The following is a 14,064-nucleotide window of genomic DNA, read 5'->3' as shown; positions in this document are numbered from 1 at the left end:
CCTGTGAGCCTCCATCTTATCTCTTAGCTCAGTCACCGTTTTAAGAACGCTTTCCATTTAGCCAGTCAGCCAAGCGCGCTGAGAGGAGTCGGGCCTCTCGGACACCCACAGGTCACCAAGGTCTGTGGTCTGTGTGTGTGTCTTTTGGTCTTAGTGTGTGTGTCCGTGTGATAGTGTGTGTTCTGGAGGGCATGACATTGTTACCCTTCACGTCTGGTAGTCTGCTGTGGTTGCAGGTTTGTGTTCAGCTGCAATGCAGTCAGGCTCAGTGGAGAGGAGAGGAGAACAGGAGGAGAGGAGAGGGGGAGGGGAGAGGAGAGGAGGAGAGGAGAGGGGGAGGGGAGAGGAGAGAGGAGAGGAGAGGAGAGGAGAGGAGGAGAGGAGAGGAGAGGAGGAGAGGAGAGAAGGAGAGGAGAGGGGGGAGGGGAGAGGAGGAGAGGAGAGGGGGGAGGGGAGAGGAGAGGAGGAGAGAAGGAGAGGAGAGGGGGAGGGGAGGGGGGAGGGGAGAGGAGAGGAGAGGAGGAGAGAAAGAGAGGGGGGAGGGGAGAGGAGAGGAGGAGAGGAGAGGGGGGAGGGGAGAGGAGAGGAGGAGAGAAGGAGAGAAAAGGGAGAGGAGGAGAGGAGAGGGGGAGGGGAGAGGGGAGAGGAGGAGAGGAGAGGGGGGAGGGGAGAGGAGAGGAGGAGAGAAGGAGAGGAGAGGGGGAGGGAGAGGAAGGAGAGGAGGAGAGGAGAGGGGGGAGGAGAGGAGAGGAGAGGAGGGAGGAGAGGGTAGGAGGGGATACGAGAGGGGGGAGGGGAGGGTAGGAGAGGAGGAGAGGGTAGGAGAGGAGGTGAGGAGAGGAGAGGAGGAAAGAGGAGAGGAGGAAAGAAGAGAGCACAGCAGAATGGAGGAACACAGAGAGAAGAGAGGGTGACAGAGATAGACAGGCAGTAGATGAGGTGACTAGTGACAGGTCCCGAATACCTGACAGTGCTCTACTTAATTGAAGAGGTCTAGGAAGACAGAGAGCAAGGGACAGTTACAGCAGTGGGACTACTGTGTCTGTGCTGTAAAGCAGTGGTTCCCAACCCTGGTTCTCGGGACCCATGTTTTACATGGTCCAACCTGCTCCAACACACCTGATTTAAATGAATGGGTCGTTATCCAGCTCTGCAGATGCCTGTTAACGACCATTCATTTGAAGAAGGTGTGTTGGAGCAGGGAAACATCTAAACCATGCAGGGCAGGGGGTCCCGAGGACCAGGGTTGGGAACCACTGCTGTAAAGGACCAGAAGGACGCGGTGATGCTGGGGAGGACATGGGAGGGAGGCTGCCACCATGCAGGGGAGTTGGGGAGAGCTGGGCCCTGAGGCTGGTGGTCCGGCAAGGGGGGGGGGAATGAGGGGTTGGGGGCTAGGGGCTGGGGGGGCTGGGGCCTGGACAGATCCAGGTCACTGGCTTCATCCTTCAGATCATCTGAGACCTGCTTCAGAGTTGTGTCACTCTGTTGCTGCTCTTTGAGGCCTAGCTCATCCACTCCAGAGAGGAGAGGAGGGGAGAGGAGCCAGGAGGGGAAGAGGGAAGAGGGAGAGGGAGCAAGAGAGAGGGGAGGAGATGGGAACAAGGGCGAGGTGAGGGGTGCAGAGGGGAAGAGAGCAGTGCAGAGGGGAGCAGGGGAGGAGAGGGGAGGGGAGCAGGGATGTGAACCAGGGAGGGGTGTCTCAGATGCCCCTCAGGCCGTCAGGCAGCAGTGAACCTTGGAGGACGGAGGGCAGACAGGTGCCTGAGCCCCACAGCCCCGGAGGCACCCGGCATTCCAGCGTTTATGTCTGTGCTTCCTTCCTGACCCCTACTACTGACCCCCCCCCCGCCACACACATACACTTCCCCCCACACACACTACACCCCCCCACACACACGCACACTCCCCCGTCCACACGCACACTACCCCCCCACCACACACAACCCTCCCACACACACACAACCCTCCCCCACACAACCCCCTCTTACACACTACCCTCCCCACACATGAACTCCCGCCACACAGACACAACCCCCCCACACACCCTATGCCCCCCGCACACACTAACCCTGCACCCCTACTACTCCTGCTACCCCTCCACCTACGAACAACCTCCCCCATACTACCCCCCACACAGTACTCCCCCCCAGCACACACACACACACTACGCCCACACACAGTACTCCCCCCGACCACCATCTCCCCTGTTAACCCTACACACAAAGATACACACAGTACTGTACACAGTGGTGTGGTCCAGTATCACGTAAAGTAGTGGGCATACAGTCCATTTACCAAGCCCCCCCCCCTCATCCCCATACTGGCACAGACCCCCGTGTATCATATATCCATATATCCTGGTGGGCATGCCTCACATACAGTATGTCAGAGTATCCTCCTCTACTGTACACTCCCACCTAACACCTAACCTACATTCAAAGTCTGGCACATTCCACGTGAGCCATGTGACAGTTGTGCTAGCCAAAGCTGCGAGGCCGCAGAGACACTCCACCCCGCCCTGCAGAGCACAGACCAGGCCGGCCAGCAGCATGCTGCCCCTCTCCAGCTAACGGACACACTTCCCAGTGATTGACGTCAGACAGTGCGGTCAGGGCGCTGTGTAAGAGCAAGGCCCTCGACAGACCACAAACAGCTGAGGGAAATTAGACTGTGTGCTAACATCGTGTGTGTGGGTGTGTGTACGTGTGTGTGTAGGTGCGTGTGTGACAGTTCCGATGAAACATGCAATTGCACGGTGAGTGTTGTGCCGTATTTAAACAGTGTCGGGAACACAGCCTTCTGGCCTGGCGTGAGTCCTGATAAGACAACAGGACTAGGGTAGACAGAGACTCCCCTGTCCAGTATGTTTATCAGGCCTGTGGGGATTGAGCTCCACTTCAGGGAGAGGGCAGGGATCTGGAGAGAGAGGACGTGGAGATTGCTTCTTTCTGGCTGCTCTGTCCTGTGTTCTGTCAGGTGAAGGACACTTCTAGTCAACAGACCAGGACTGGCACATGCCTCATCTTAACCAAGCCCCAGCGCTAGCCCCAGCCCCAGCCCCAGCCTTAGCCCCAGCCCCAGCCCCAGCCCCAGCCCCAGCCCCAGCCCCAGCCCCAGCCTTAGCCCCAGCCCCAGCCCCAGCCCCAGCCCCAGCCCTAGTCCTAGTCTTAGGCATAGGCATCTCACGCCAAACTTTTGCTATAACTTGAGAGCCCTGGGCACTGCCTTAGTCCAGTCCAGCTCTAGCTCTCCAACTTCCTGCCCCAGCCCACATCTGCAACTGCAGTTACAGTTCCAACCACAGCAAGAGAACAATCTACAGCTACAGCTTACCCTAGCCCGAGCCACAATCACAGCTACATCCCCGGCCCGCAGATAAACCTGCAGCCGGAGTTTCAGTGCCAGATACAGCCTCAGCCTCTCAGCGTCAACATGAGCCGGAGCTGCAGCTAGCTACACATACATCTACAGATACTGTTGCACATTGTGCTCCAGTTCAACTCCCGGTTCCAGCCCCCAGACCACACGCCCTCCGGGGGCTGTGCACTTTGGTTCCACAGAACCGTCATTCTCGGCGATGTCGAGATATTGTTTCACTCAGCGCACATCCTAATGGGCCTCTTTAGGGAGTTCCCCCGCTCCCTCCCTGCTCTCTCGGCCCCCCCAGCTGCCTATTTATAGACCCCGTATTTACAAATCTGACATTTCGTTTTCTACTTTAAGTTCTGTTTACAAATCTGACATTTTGTTTTCTACTTTAAGTTCTGTTTACAAAGCGGACATGGAAAAACACATGTTGGTGGTGCCCTTCATAAGACCTGAGGGAGAGAGGGAGGGGAGGAGGGGAGCAATGGGAAAAGAATGAATCTGGTCGTCATTTCACTTGTTCTGTGGTTCTCCTCAATGACGGTGCCCTTTCATTCCTAGGAGGAAGGAACCTCCAGTTATAGGAGGACTGACACTGGGTCAGGAGAGAGCTACTGTGGGAGAGACCACCACACGATGTTCAGTCTCAACACTGTGCCCCCGTGTCACCAACCTACTGCTGAACAAACAGCTTGTGCCTGTTCTGTCTATTTAGGTTTTTTTTTACGTGCGTGTGGTATATTGTTTTCACCGTGACGGATTGGTCGTCGATACCTCTGCGTCTGTGATCCATTGCTTAACGACAGGAGTCAGGGTGTGTGTGGGTGGGGATTGTGCTGTGAGAGCTCTTCTGTTTTTGCTTAGCCACTCTGCCTGATGAGGCGTTCCATACAGACACCAGCACATCCACCCCTTGCTCTATCTGTGGTTCAACTACTTGGCAGCTTGAATTGCTTCATTTATTCATACAGATATCTCAGTGCTGTTGTGTGTGTTTACAATGTGTTACCCCTGTTTTTGGTTTTTGCTGTGCACACAGTGTTGTGAAAATGCATACATTTCCCACCATTAATACATTTAATACATTAATACATTTACATTAATGTCATTTAGCAGACGCTCTTATCCAGAGCGACTTACAGTAAGTACAGGGACATTCTCCCATAGGCAAGTAGGGTGAAGTGCCTTGCCCAAGGACACAACGTAATTTGGCGAACCAACAACCTTCTGATTCATAGCCCAACCCTAACCGCTCAGCCATCTGACCCCCCTTCATATAGTGGATTCAGTTGAATCTTCCAGTTTACGCGAGGGAATCCTTCAACATGCAAACAAAATGCATCCCCCAACAGCAAGGTTTCTTCCCACACGCAGCAGATATCTAATCTCACTCTACAGACGCGAGGACACATATCCAAATCAGCGGTCCTCTTCCCAACAGCCAAGCCCACAAGAAAAGATGTCCCCGAGTCTGTTTTGTTTTACTGCTCCACTATCTTTGATGGGAGCTTCCGCTTCCAAGTGTATAGTAACATCATCTGCTGTCAGGAGACTCCCTCTCGGCCCCTCTGAGAATCCATGCTCAGCTCCGACTGAAACGACTGAGGCTCTGGAAAACGAGCTTCAGCACACAGCTGAACAAAGAGGAGTCTGTTCCTACACAGGCGGAGAAAGGGGAACTTTTACTCCTCGGGTCCGAGGCAAAGTGACAAGTTTTGTCCGGCAATTTCCACCGTTTCCTGTCACGTGACGTAAGGGTTCCCGGTGCAGTGTCCTCAGGTTTGTAAATACAGGCTGTCTACACGGAGGGTGGAGGGCGAAACAAAGCCTGACTCCCCCAGACGGCAGTGCAGGCCCCATCCTGTTGTTGGCGGCTCTGAGGGGCCCTTTGTGGGCCTCTCCTGGACCTCCAGCGCTGTGGCCTCCTGGATAACAGCCTGCCCCGCTGACTGCCTGCCCCCTCCCCCCAGCCTTCTCACCAGGACCTCACGGCACACCTGATCCCCCCCCATCCTGCCTTTCATCTCTCCTATCCTGGGGGCCCACTGATCTGAGCAGGAGGCTGTGTCTGGTTAGACAACGCCTAGTTGGACATGCAGCATGGCCTGTGACTGCACACAACTCATCATTACATACAGGAGGAAAGATAGACAGATAAATACAGAGTCGGTCAGACAGACAGACAGACAGACAGACAGACAGAGACAGACAGACAGACAGACAGACATAGAAACAGGTATCATCAATGTGACTAGAAAATCAACACTGAACATATGCTGGCATGACTAAATCCAAACAATCCCATGGATTCACAGCTGTAGTCTTTGCAAATGTGATTTAAAATGTGTGTCGACGGATGGAATGATGTCAGTGACAACCAATAAAAAAACAACTGTTCTGTATACGCAGCAGTAATCTCTATCGAGTTTGTGACTCTTGTGACTCTCTTGAATGCAGTTGCCATTCCATGGATATGGTTACCATGGTTTTCTCCCGTCTCCTCTCCACCTGCCTGCCTGTTCTCTCTGCAGATGGAGCAGCAGCAGTCAGCTGCCCTCAGGAGCCCAGGCTGCTCCTGGTATTCCTGGCTCTTCCTGCCCAGTCTGGGCGGGGACAGCGTTCTGCAGCAGGGCGGGGCAGATGGACACCATGTTCCTTGGCTGCCTGGGAGGGGCAGCTGGAGGGGGGGGGGCCTTCTCCATCGGGCCAGACACAGTTTGCTGTCTCGCCATGCGCCGGCACGGCTCCGGTGAGGCTCCTTCTCAGTGTCCACGCCTCGTCTGCGCATGCAGAGCCTCTTACGAGGGCATTGGTCTGAGTATCTGTGACCAACGTGGGTTGATCCTATTGGATTTAGCAGTGCTTTCTTGAATTGCACTGGCAGCCGTTTCTCCATTTCTGTGGTCTGTTTGGAAGCTCGAGCCAGGCTCTGTAGCAAGTGAAGAGGGTGGCTCTTGGAGAATTCTCTTTCAACTCGGTAATGTGTGACCAGACTCTTCATTGCGTTGCCCTTATCTGAACAGTGGTCTCCACACCCAAACTGCCTGAGTTCCACCATCTACAAACACTGTTACACAGACATACACATACGCACGTATACATACACACACACACAGTACAGATGTGCAAACACACACAGGCCTGCTTATCAGAAAGAACACTTAGTAAACAGGAAACGGATAATGGAAGGGCATGCCCAGGGCAGTACTGTGAATACGATGATGTCAGGGTTTGAGGTCTGCAAGCCAGAACTGTGCGTTGGTAGCCATGAGACTCGTCACTGACCCTTACCAAATCAATTAGAGGGGTGTCGTTCCACTGTCAGGCATTTCTGCATTGCCTACCGCTCGTGACCGCCTGGCTCTAAAGGGAGCATTCGAGGACAATGGAGACATGGGTTTAGAGCGCCCTTTACTGGTTGATAAAGGGAACTACAGACAGGAAGTTCCAATCACTCTTTGTTGGTGGAGTGGTTGCATGCACTGAGTGGGAGATCGAAATATCACCTTTGACATTACACATACTTTTGAGTACCTGATATCGTTTCCCCATCAATGTCCTGTATTAGTATGAAATGTGCGACTCATTTTTTTTAACAGTGGGGATCTGAGATGTGTTGGCTAGTTCTACTGAACGCAGTACAACAGTGCCCCCTGCTGTCTGGTCATTTGCATCACATACTGTTGGAGAAGGTGGAAACAATCAGTTATTTGAAAGCTTCAGTTCATTGCTTAAACGTTTACTTGTTCTTGACCTTGCAGCAACCATGGTAGCAACTAAAGTACGCATGTGTGTGTGAAGTAGGAATTCACAATGACATTGGGGAGTAAGTACATTCACTATTCATTCTTACACTATTTTCCTGTGTGCAGTAAATCCCATCCACTGCACTGAACGTTACTCAAAAGATGCCCATATAAAGATGGAGGACTTCCAACCAAACAACTGTAATGGTGTCTTGCAACATACATCATTTATATCCTGTCTCTTGTAGTTCTCTCCTTTACCACAGAGAGGAGGCTGCAGATTGAGGTGGAAAGGAGAGGAGAAGAGAGGGGAGGGGAGGGGAGGGGAGGGGAGGGGAGGGGAGGGGAGGGGAGGGGAGGGGAGGGGAGGGGAGGGGAGGGGAGGGGAGAGGTTCCACTGCAGAATCATCCGTGGGAGTTTCTGCAGATGTAGTTGAGATTGTGACGAACAACACTTGCATGATGAGAAGCCTCAACCCTCCTGTGAGTAACATGCAGTTACTGCACCAATCAGACTAACTCATGCAGATCAAAAGGGGAGAATGGTACCTCTTATACAGTACCTCTCAGCCTGTCTCTCTGCTTCTCTTCCCTGCTGATACCTCTGTGCCTGTCTGTCTGACAGGAGAAGATACACATCTCGGCCTGCCTGTCTGTCTGTCTGGCAGAACATCTGGCTGTGCAACAAGAGAACCAGAGGATCTTCACAGCAGTGAGCCGCCAGGAAAACAAATATTGGAGGAGAGTAGACACTAGAGAGAATGGAGAACAGCGGAGGAGAGGAGATGAGAGGGGAGGGGAGGGGGGGGGGGAGAGGAGGAGAAGAGAAAAGAGGGAGAGGAGGGGAGGGGACGGGACGGGAGAAGAGCTGAGAGGAGAGGGGAGGGGAGGGGAGGAGAGCGGAGAGAAAAAAAAGAAGAGAAGAGAAGGAGAGTGGAGGAAGAGGAGAGGAGAAGAAGAGAGACCAGCACCCTGGGTTCCACCTAGAACAAGGAAACACAGTTGGACACTATTTGTGGTCTAAAAGTGTACTTTTACTATGCTAAATATAATGCTCACTCGCTCACATACTCACTCACAGACTAACTGAGCACTACTTTTTAAGCTTTATGACTGATTCAGCCGGAGATTTTAAAGGCCTAGTCAGGTTTACACTGTCTTCAGACACACACAATCATGGCATTCTCAATCTGGCATTCACACACATCATTCGAGACAATAGAATCGCTCCTTTGCATCCACAGAATCACTGCATTGGAAAATAAGCACTTGGGGTAAACTGAATAAAAGGCCTGTGATTGGCTTAAAATAATCATGTGACTACAGATGGTGTAGTCTCCACACTGCCTGGACTAGTAATTGAGGTTTCCAGATGGTATGGATCAGAACCTAGCCACAGCATTCCTCCATTGTGGAAGGCTGCTAGTCTATAGAAAAACCTCCCCACCTAATCAAACACAGTACAGTGTCGGATCAGAACCCACCCTCCGGGAAAGACCGGACCCCGTGCTCAGACATAAACAACCCTTCTCCCAGGTCACTTTCTTCAACAGACCCATGTATTTGTAGAGGAGGGATCGTGGAAGGGACTGTGAAGGCTGGTTTGGAGGCTGCATCTCTGTTAGAAGTGCTGTAGCTTTTACATAGTGAATGAGTAGGCCTACAGTGATGTTGGACTGATCTAACTAAGGGTGAAAAGTGTGAAAAACTGTTTTCATTTCAAAACATTTACTGTTTAAACATTTACTGTTTGAAGTGGTTGCAGCAAACAGTGTCTGAAACAAATCTTGTGCGTTAAATGCACCGTCTATTGAAGGCTATGGCTTTGCCTCTATAATCTTTTCTTGTGGAGCAGTAATTGCACATTACATGACACACAATAGAGTAGAACTGTAATCACAATGGATTGAAGAATTGTATACTGGCCTGATATAAAAGTTTATTTAGACAGCAACAGTTGTGTGGGCCCTCTTCTTTTGTCCCCTCGGTCAGAGGATTTGAGCATTGTTTAGTTTTTTTTCACCGGGAGGCGGGGTAGTGAGAGAGGCAGGCCACTGATGTTGGCTCAATGGTGCCCCCCTCCCCCTTCCGCTGCCTCAACCCACTCGGTCGTGCGCCGACTTCCAGGGGAAACCGCTTTGTTACGAACGGTGTCCAAATTTTACGCGGGTTACCCAAGGCCGAGTCAATTAATACGACACGGCCCACAGAAGCAGCTTTTGGAGAAAAAAATATGAGTACTGTCTCTTTAAGGTGTCTTGGCTAGTCCGCTTCGTATTGATCAATCCACCATTTTCCAACACACAGCGGCGGCAGTGGAAACAGAGCTACGGCCGCGAGAGATACCCCTACCTGGAGACGCCAGGACCCGGGGCAGTCATGGCAGCGAACATGTACCGGGTTGGAGGTAAAGGAACCTATTTTGGGTCGTTTCTGTGTGCTTTACGTCGCGCTTGACGTGGTTCGTCGCGGGTTTTAAGCATGGTCTAGCCTTCCTCATTTATTTCCTACAGCTAAAGTGCCTGTGTGCTTCAGAGGATGATGATGGTGACTGTGAGGAGGAGGAGGATGGCGATGAAGAGTATGGGTTTAGCTAGAGACTCCGTATTTTCTCTTGTATTTTTTTTTTCATTGTGGGAACATTGTCCTTTACATTTGTTATACTTGAATAAGAAGTAGGACGGCGAACTCGCCTGTCTTTCACACTAAAGCCACGACTATCTTTTTGAAGTGAAGTTTGTTTATGCTTTTATGTCAATACTGTATGCTTGCTTGACTTGCTAGCTAGCTAACTTAGTTAGCTGGTCGGCTAACGAGCCAATCCAAGGTCGGGAAAGATGCTTAGGAGTCCCAGGTTGTGGGTCTCTAAAGTGAGATCGTTTCTAATGTGTTACAGGAATTGGTCGTCTCTTTACTTTCAGAAGTTAAGCAACTTTGTCAAACTTCGAAAACAGTCAAAATATTTAAATGTGATACAAAGATGTAATGGCCTGTTATTATGTCTATGGGATATACATTGGCTTACACGACATGTACTTTAGAACCTTGTAAACTTCCCTTCTGTCTCACCTGAACTTACACCTGAAGTTAGGATTTTGTCAGTATAGCCAGACTTGTCCCATACCAAGGTCATCAACAGAATATTGACAAACATTAGTAGTGGGAAAGTATTTTGACTGGACCCGTAACTTCACCAGAAAGTGACAAATTGTGAATGACAGTCAGACAAGGAGTGATGGATGGTCAGTGTGACCAGTCATAACAACACAATATCCTTGGACTGGTACCGTAGTTCTAGAAAGTTGCACTGTTCTTTCAGTGGGTTTTCAGGTGTTCATTTGTCTGAGACAACCCACTTGTCCATCAAGCAAGTGAATAATATTCAATGCGATGGGACTAATTGCCTCCAGTGCAATGGTCAAGGAACAGCCAGTGTGACTGTTATATATCGTGTGTGTGTGTGTGTTGATCTTTTAAGACAGGCCAGATACTGCATCCTTTTATGACCCGATGACATGCTTATTATTCAGCGGAACGCTCAAGCTGTGTCTGGCAGTCCAGTCGACTCAACATTCTGCGGTCACTCAAGTGAACCCAGGTTCAAACCAGGGTTGTGTGTTTAAACCAGGGCTGTAGGTTTAAACCAGGATTGTATGTTTAAACCAGGTTTGTATGTTTAAACCAGGTTTGTATGTTTAAACCAGGCTGTAGGTTTAAACCAGGCCTGTAAGTTCACACCAGGGCTGTAGGTATAAACCAGGGCTGTGGGTTCAAACCAGAGTTAAATGTGTAAACCAGGGCTACATGTTTAAACCGGGCTGTAGGTTTAAACCAGTGTTGTATGTTCAGTGTTTCCATAGGATTTTTTCAGGGGGGGGGGGGGCTAAATGTAACCTCCCATTCATTTTCAATAGAAGTCAGGTAACAGGCCCCGCAAGGCAGTGGGAGATACCTGGCAGTGCAAACAGGTAGCCTAGCAAGAGAACCAAACCCTATTCTATGGGCTTATTAGGGCATTGGTGGATGAGCAATAGTATGTTGCCAGTCAAAACTAAACTAGCTAGCCTAACACGGCTGGCACAGTATAAATGTTATTCCCAGCACCACTCACTTCAAGGAGCGAATAGGTCAATTCCTGTGAATTTTGTCTCTGCCCGTGGATTTCGTGTACTTATCGACAGGCGATCAGGTGTAAATAACAAGGGTAACGTTATGCAAACTTTCTCAAGTAAATTGAAAAAGTGAGAATGAACAGCTTTATCTCACGTGTCTGTTTTTTGGAATATACAGGCAAATTATTTTTTCATTCTTGAAGGGAAGGGACAATGGTAGGGGAAACACTGAGGTTTAAAGCAGGGCTGTAGGTCTTAACCAGGAGCAGGTGAACTCAGAGCTGTAGGTGTAACAGGGTTGAACCTAATGGTTGACCCCATTTGGCTTTGAGATGTAAAGTGAGTAACCATGCTGATGCACCGTCAGTCCAAGACCTTCACCTGTCTAAGGAAGCATCAGCAGGAAGCGTGCTCGTGTTTCGCCTTGACAACCAGTGACTTCCTGTGAAGTCAAGTGAAGCTGGGACAGAGCCCCGGTCGGATGTCTTCGCTTCTCATCCCGGCTGGAGTGTAGCGATGCTGCTTCCAGTCCAAGTTACACGATTGACAGTTCACTCATTTAGCAGACCCTTTGATCCAAAGCGACGCACAAACGGCGCACAGAGAAAGCAGGAGCAGCATATTCTGCCGCGCCGTGGCCATGGAATACGAAGAGATCCGTCATTTGTCAGTCAGACTCACTCAGTCACTCACCAGTGGATTGAGACTCTCAGTGTGGATGAGGACGTGGAGAAGCTCTAGTCTGTACTCGGAGAGATGGCCTGACTCGAGCGTCTATCAGTGGCAGACAGCAACAGTATGAAAATAGGTGTGTGATTGGTTCAGCAGGAGGTTGAGTTCTGGTACCTGCCATCTCCATAGAAACCTTCATACCATATCTGTGTCCTGTGTCCTGTGGTTCCTGCTCTATGCAGGAACGTGTGTGTGTGTGTGTGTGTGTAAGTGACTGTGTGCTTACCTGTTTGTGTATTTGTGTGTGCGTGTGTGTGTACGTGCATGTGTACCTGTGTGCGTTTGTGTGTGCTTGCGTGTACCTGTGTGTGTTTGTGTGTGTGTGTGCTTGCGTGTACTTGTGTGTGTGTGTGCGTGTGTGCTTGCGTGTACCTGTGTGTGTCTGTGTGTGTGCTTGCGTGTACCTGTGTGTCTGTCTGTGTGTGTGTGTGCTTGCGTGTACCTGTGTGTGTGTGTGTGTGTGTGTGTGTGTGCTTGCGTGTACCTGTGTGTGTGTGTGTGCTTGCGTGTACCTGTGTGTGTCTGTGTGTGTGCTTGCGTGTACCTGTGTCTGTGCGTGGGAGGATGTTCTCCATCTTGCTCTCCTGCTTGTTTCTGTTGCCCTACTCTCTCCTGTCCTTGTTTCTCTGTTTCAGTGTCTCCCATACAGTCATGGTCTCTCTCTCTCTCTCTCTCTCTCTCTCTCTCTCTCTCTCTCTCTCTCTCTCTCTCTCTCTCTCTCTCTCTCTCTCTCTCTCTGTGTCTCTCTCTGTCTCTCTCTCTCTCTCTCTCTCTCTCTCTTTTCTCTCTCTCTGTTCACATCTGGGCGGCCGGTCTCTGTCTGTGGTTTGTATCTATTCTGTTCTTCAGTAATTAGTCACTTGCGTATGCATAAACTCAGTCACCCACTCACTCATTCACTCACTCTACTACTCACTCACTCTACTGCCAATCTGGTTACTGCCTGCCTGTCTGCCTGTCCGTCTCATCTTGTCTGTCATTTCTCCGTCTGACTCTTTTTGTCTGCTTGTCTGTCTTCTCGCTCTCTGTTGATGTCTGATTGACTGTTGGTGTGTCTGTCTGTCAGTCTGCCTCTCTTTCTGTCAGCCTGTCTCTCTTTCTGTCAGTCTGCCTCTCTTTCTGTCAGTCTGTCTCTCTTTCTGTCAGCCTGTCTCTCTTTCTGTCAGTCTGCCTCTCTTTCTGTCAGACTGCCTCTCTATCTGCCTCTCTTTCTGTCAGCCTGTCTCTCTCTCTCTGGCCTGGTTTGATTCCACTCCGCGACTCTCTCTCAGGGGCTCAGCAACATGCCTTGATTGGCTCCCACTGAATTTGACTGCACTGTGACGTCGCAGGCGTAAAGGCCCTGTGATTGGCCGTGGCTGGCAGCGGGGGATGGGCGAGGGCAGAGCCGGTGCTGTGGGCACACACAGGCAGAGATGGCGGGAAGGGCCGGCAGGAACACCGAGGCTGAGTGGAGCCGGCTGAATGCAGAGCCGATACCACGCGCAAGCTCACCTACACTGGGAACCGCCATTGGAAGTCCAGAGCCGAAACTGGGTCGTAGAACCCGGGATGTGGAACCTGACTCACGGAACCCAGATTTGGGTTACAGAACACGCATTCCCAGACTTTCAGAAAGCGAACCTGAACCGCAGAACCCAGAGATGTTGGGTCCCAGAACCTGAATCGCAGAACCCAGATCTTGGATTTCAGAACAAATAACCTGGGTCGCAGAGACCAGAACTTGAATCACCCAACCCAGAACCTAGCCATTACCCTGTTCATCCTTCCCATGGAAACTTCCCAAAACTGGTGTGTGAGAGAGAAAGACAACATTTGTCCCTGTCCGCGGCTGATTGTCGTTTTTACAAGTGCTAGGTTTGTCTTTTGTAACGTTTGGAGCGTGCAGCTTTCTCCCCTTGGGATGTTTGGCTGCTCTGGGCTGGGTGTCTCCCTGGGTCTCTCTGGTCGTTCAGCCTGCCAGCATAGCAGGCCTACTCAACACAGGGTTGCAACACCAGCGCTCTTCGAAGGCCCTGTTTGGGGACTGAGCCATGACCTTTGACATACATGAATGGTATGCTTTTACACGTCCAGTGATGCTAGGGTCCTACACAGACATGGGT

At 50.9% G+C, this 14,064-nt stretch overlaps 1 protein-coding gene across 1 annotated transcript in view; it reads left to right on the top strand.

Moving 5' to 3' along the window:
• Nucleotides 1-9,246: 9,246 nt before the first annotated feature.
• mta1 (metastasis associated 1) overlaps nt 9,247-14,064 on the top strand; it is a 28,593-nt gene continuing 23,775 nt past the window's right edge. Inside the window, exon 1 of the mRNA XM_084683983.1 lies at nt 9,247-9,522. Within this exon, the coding sequence (XP_084540109.1) occupies nt 9,495-9,522 (28 nt within the window). The 5' untranslated portion in view covers nt 9,247-9,494. The remainder of the gene's footprint in view (nt 9,523-14,064) is intronic.

The sequence above is a fragment of the Hypomesus nipponensis genome, chromosome 3 (assembly GCF_054491055.1).
Source record: "Hypomesus nipponensis isolate SF chromosome 3, ASM5449105v1, whole genome shotgun sequence".
NCBI lineage: Eukaryota > Metazoa > Chordata > Actinopteri > Osmeriformes > Osmeridae > Hypomesus > Hypomesus nipponensis.
The sequence above is the reverse complement of the archived record's forward strand: the minus strand, read 5'-3'. Positions and strand labels throughout refer to the sequence as shown.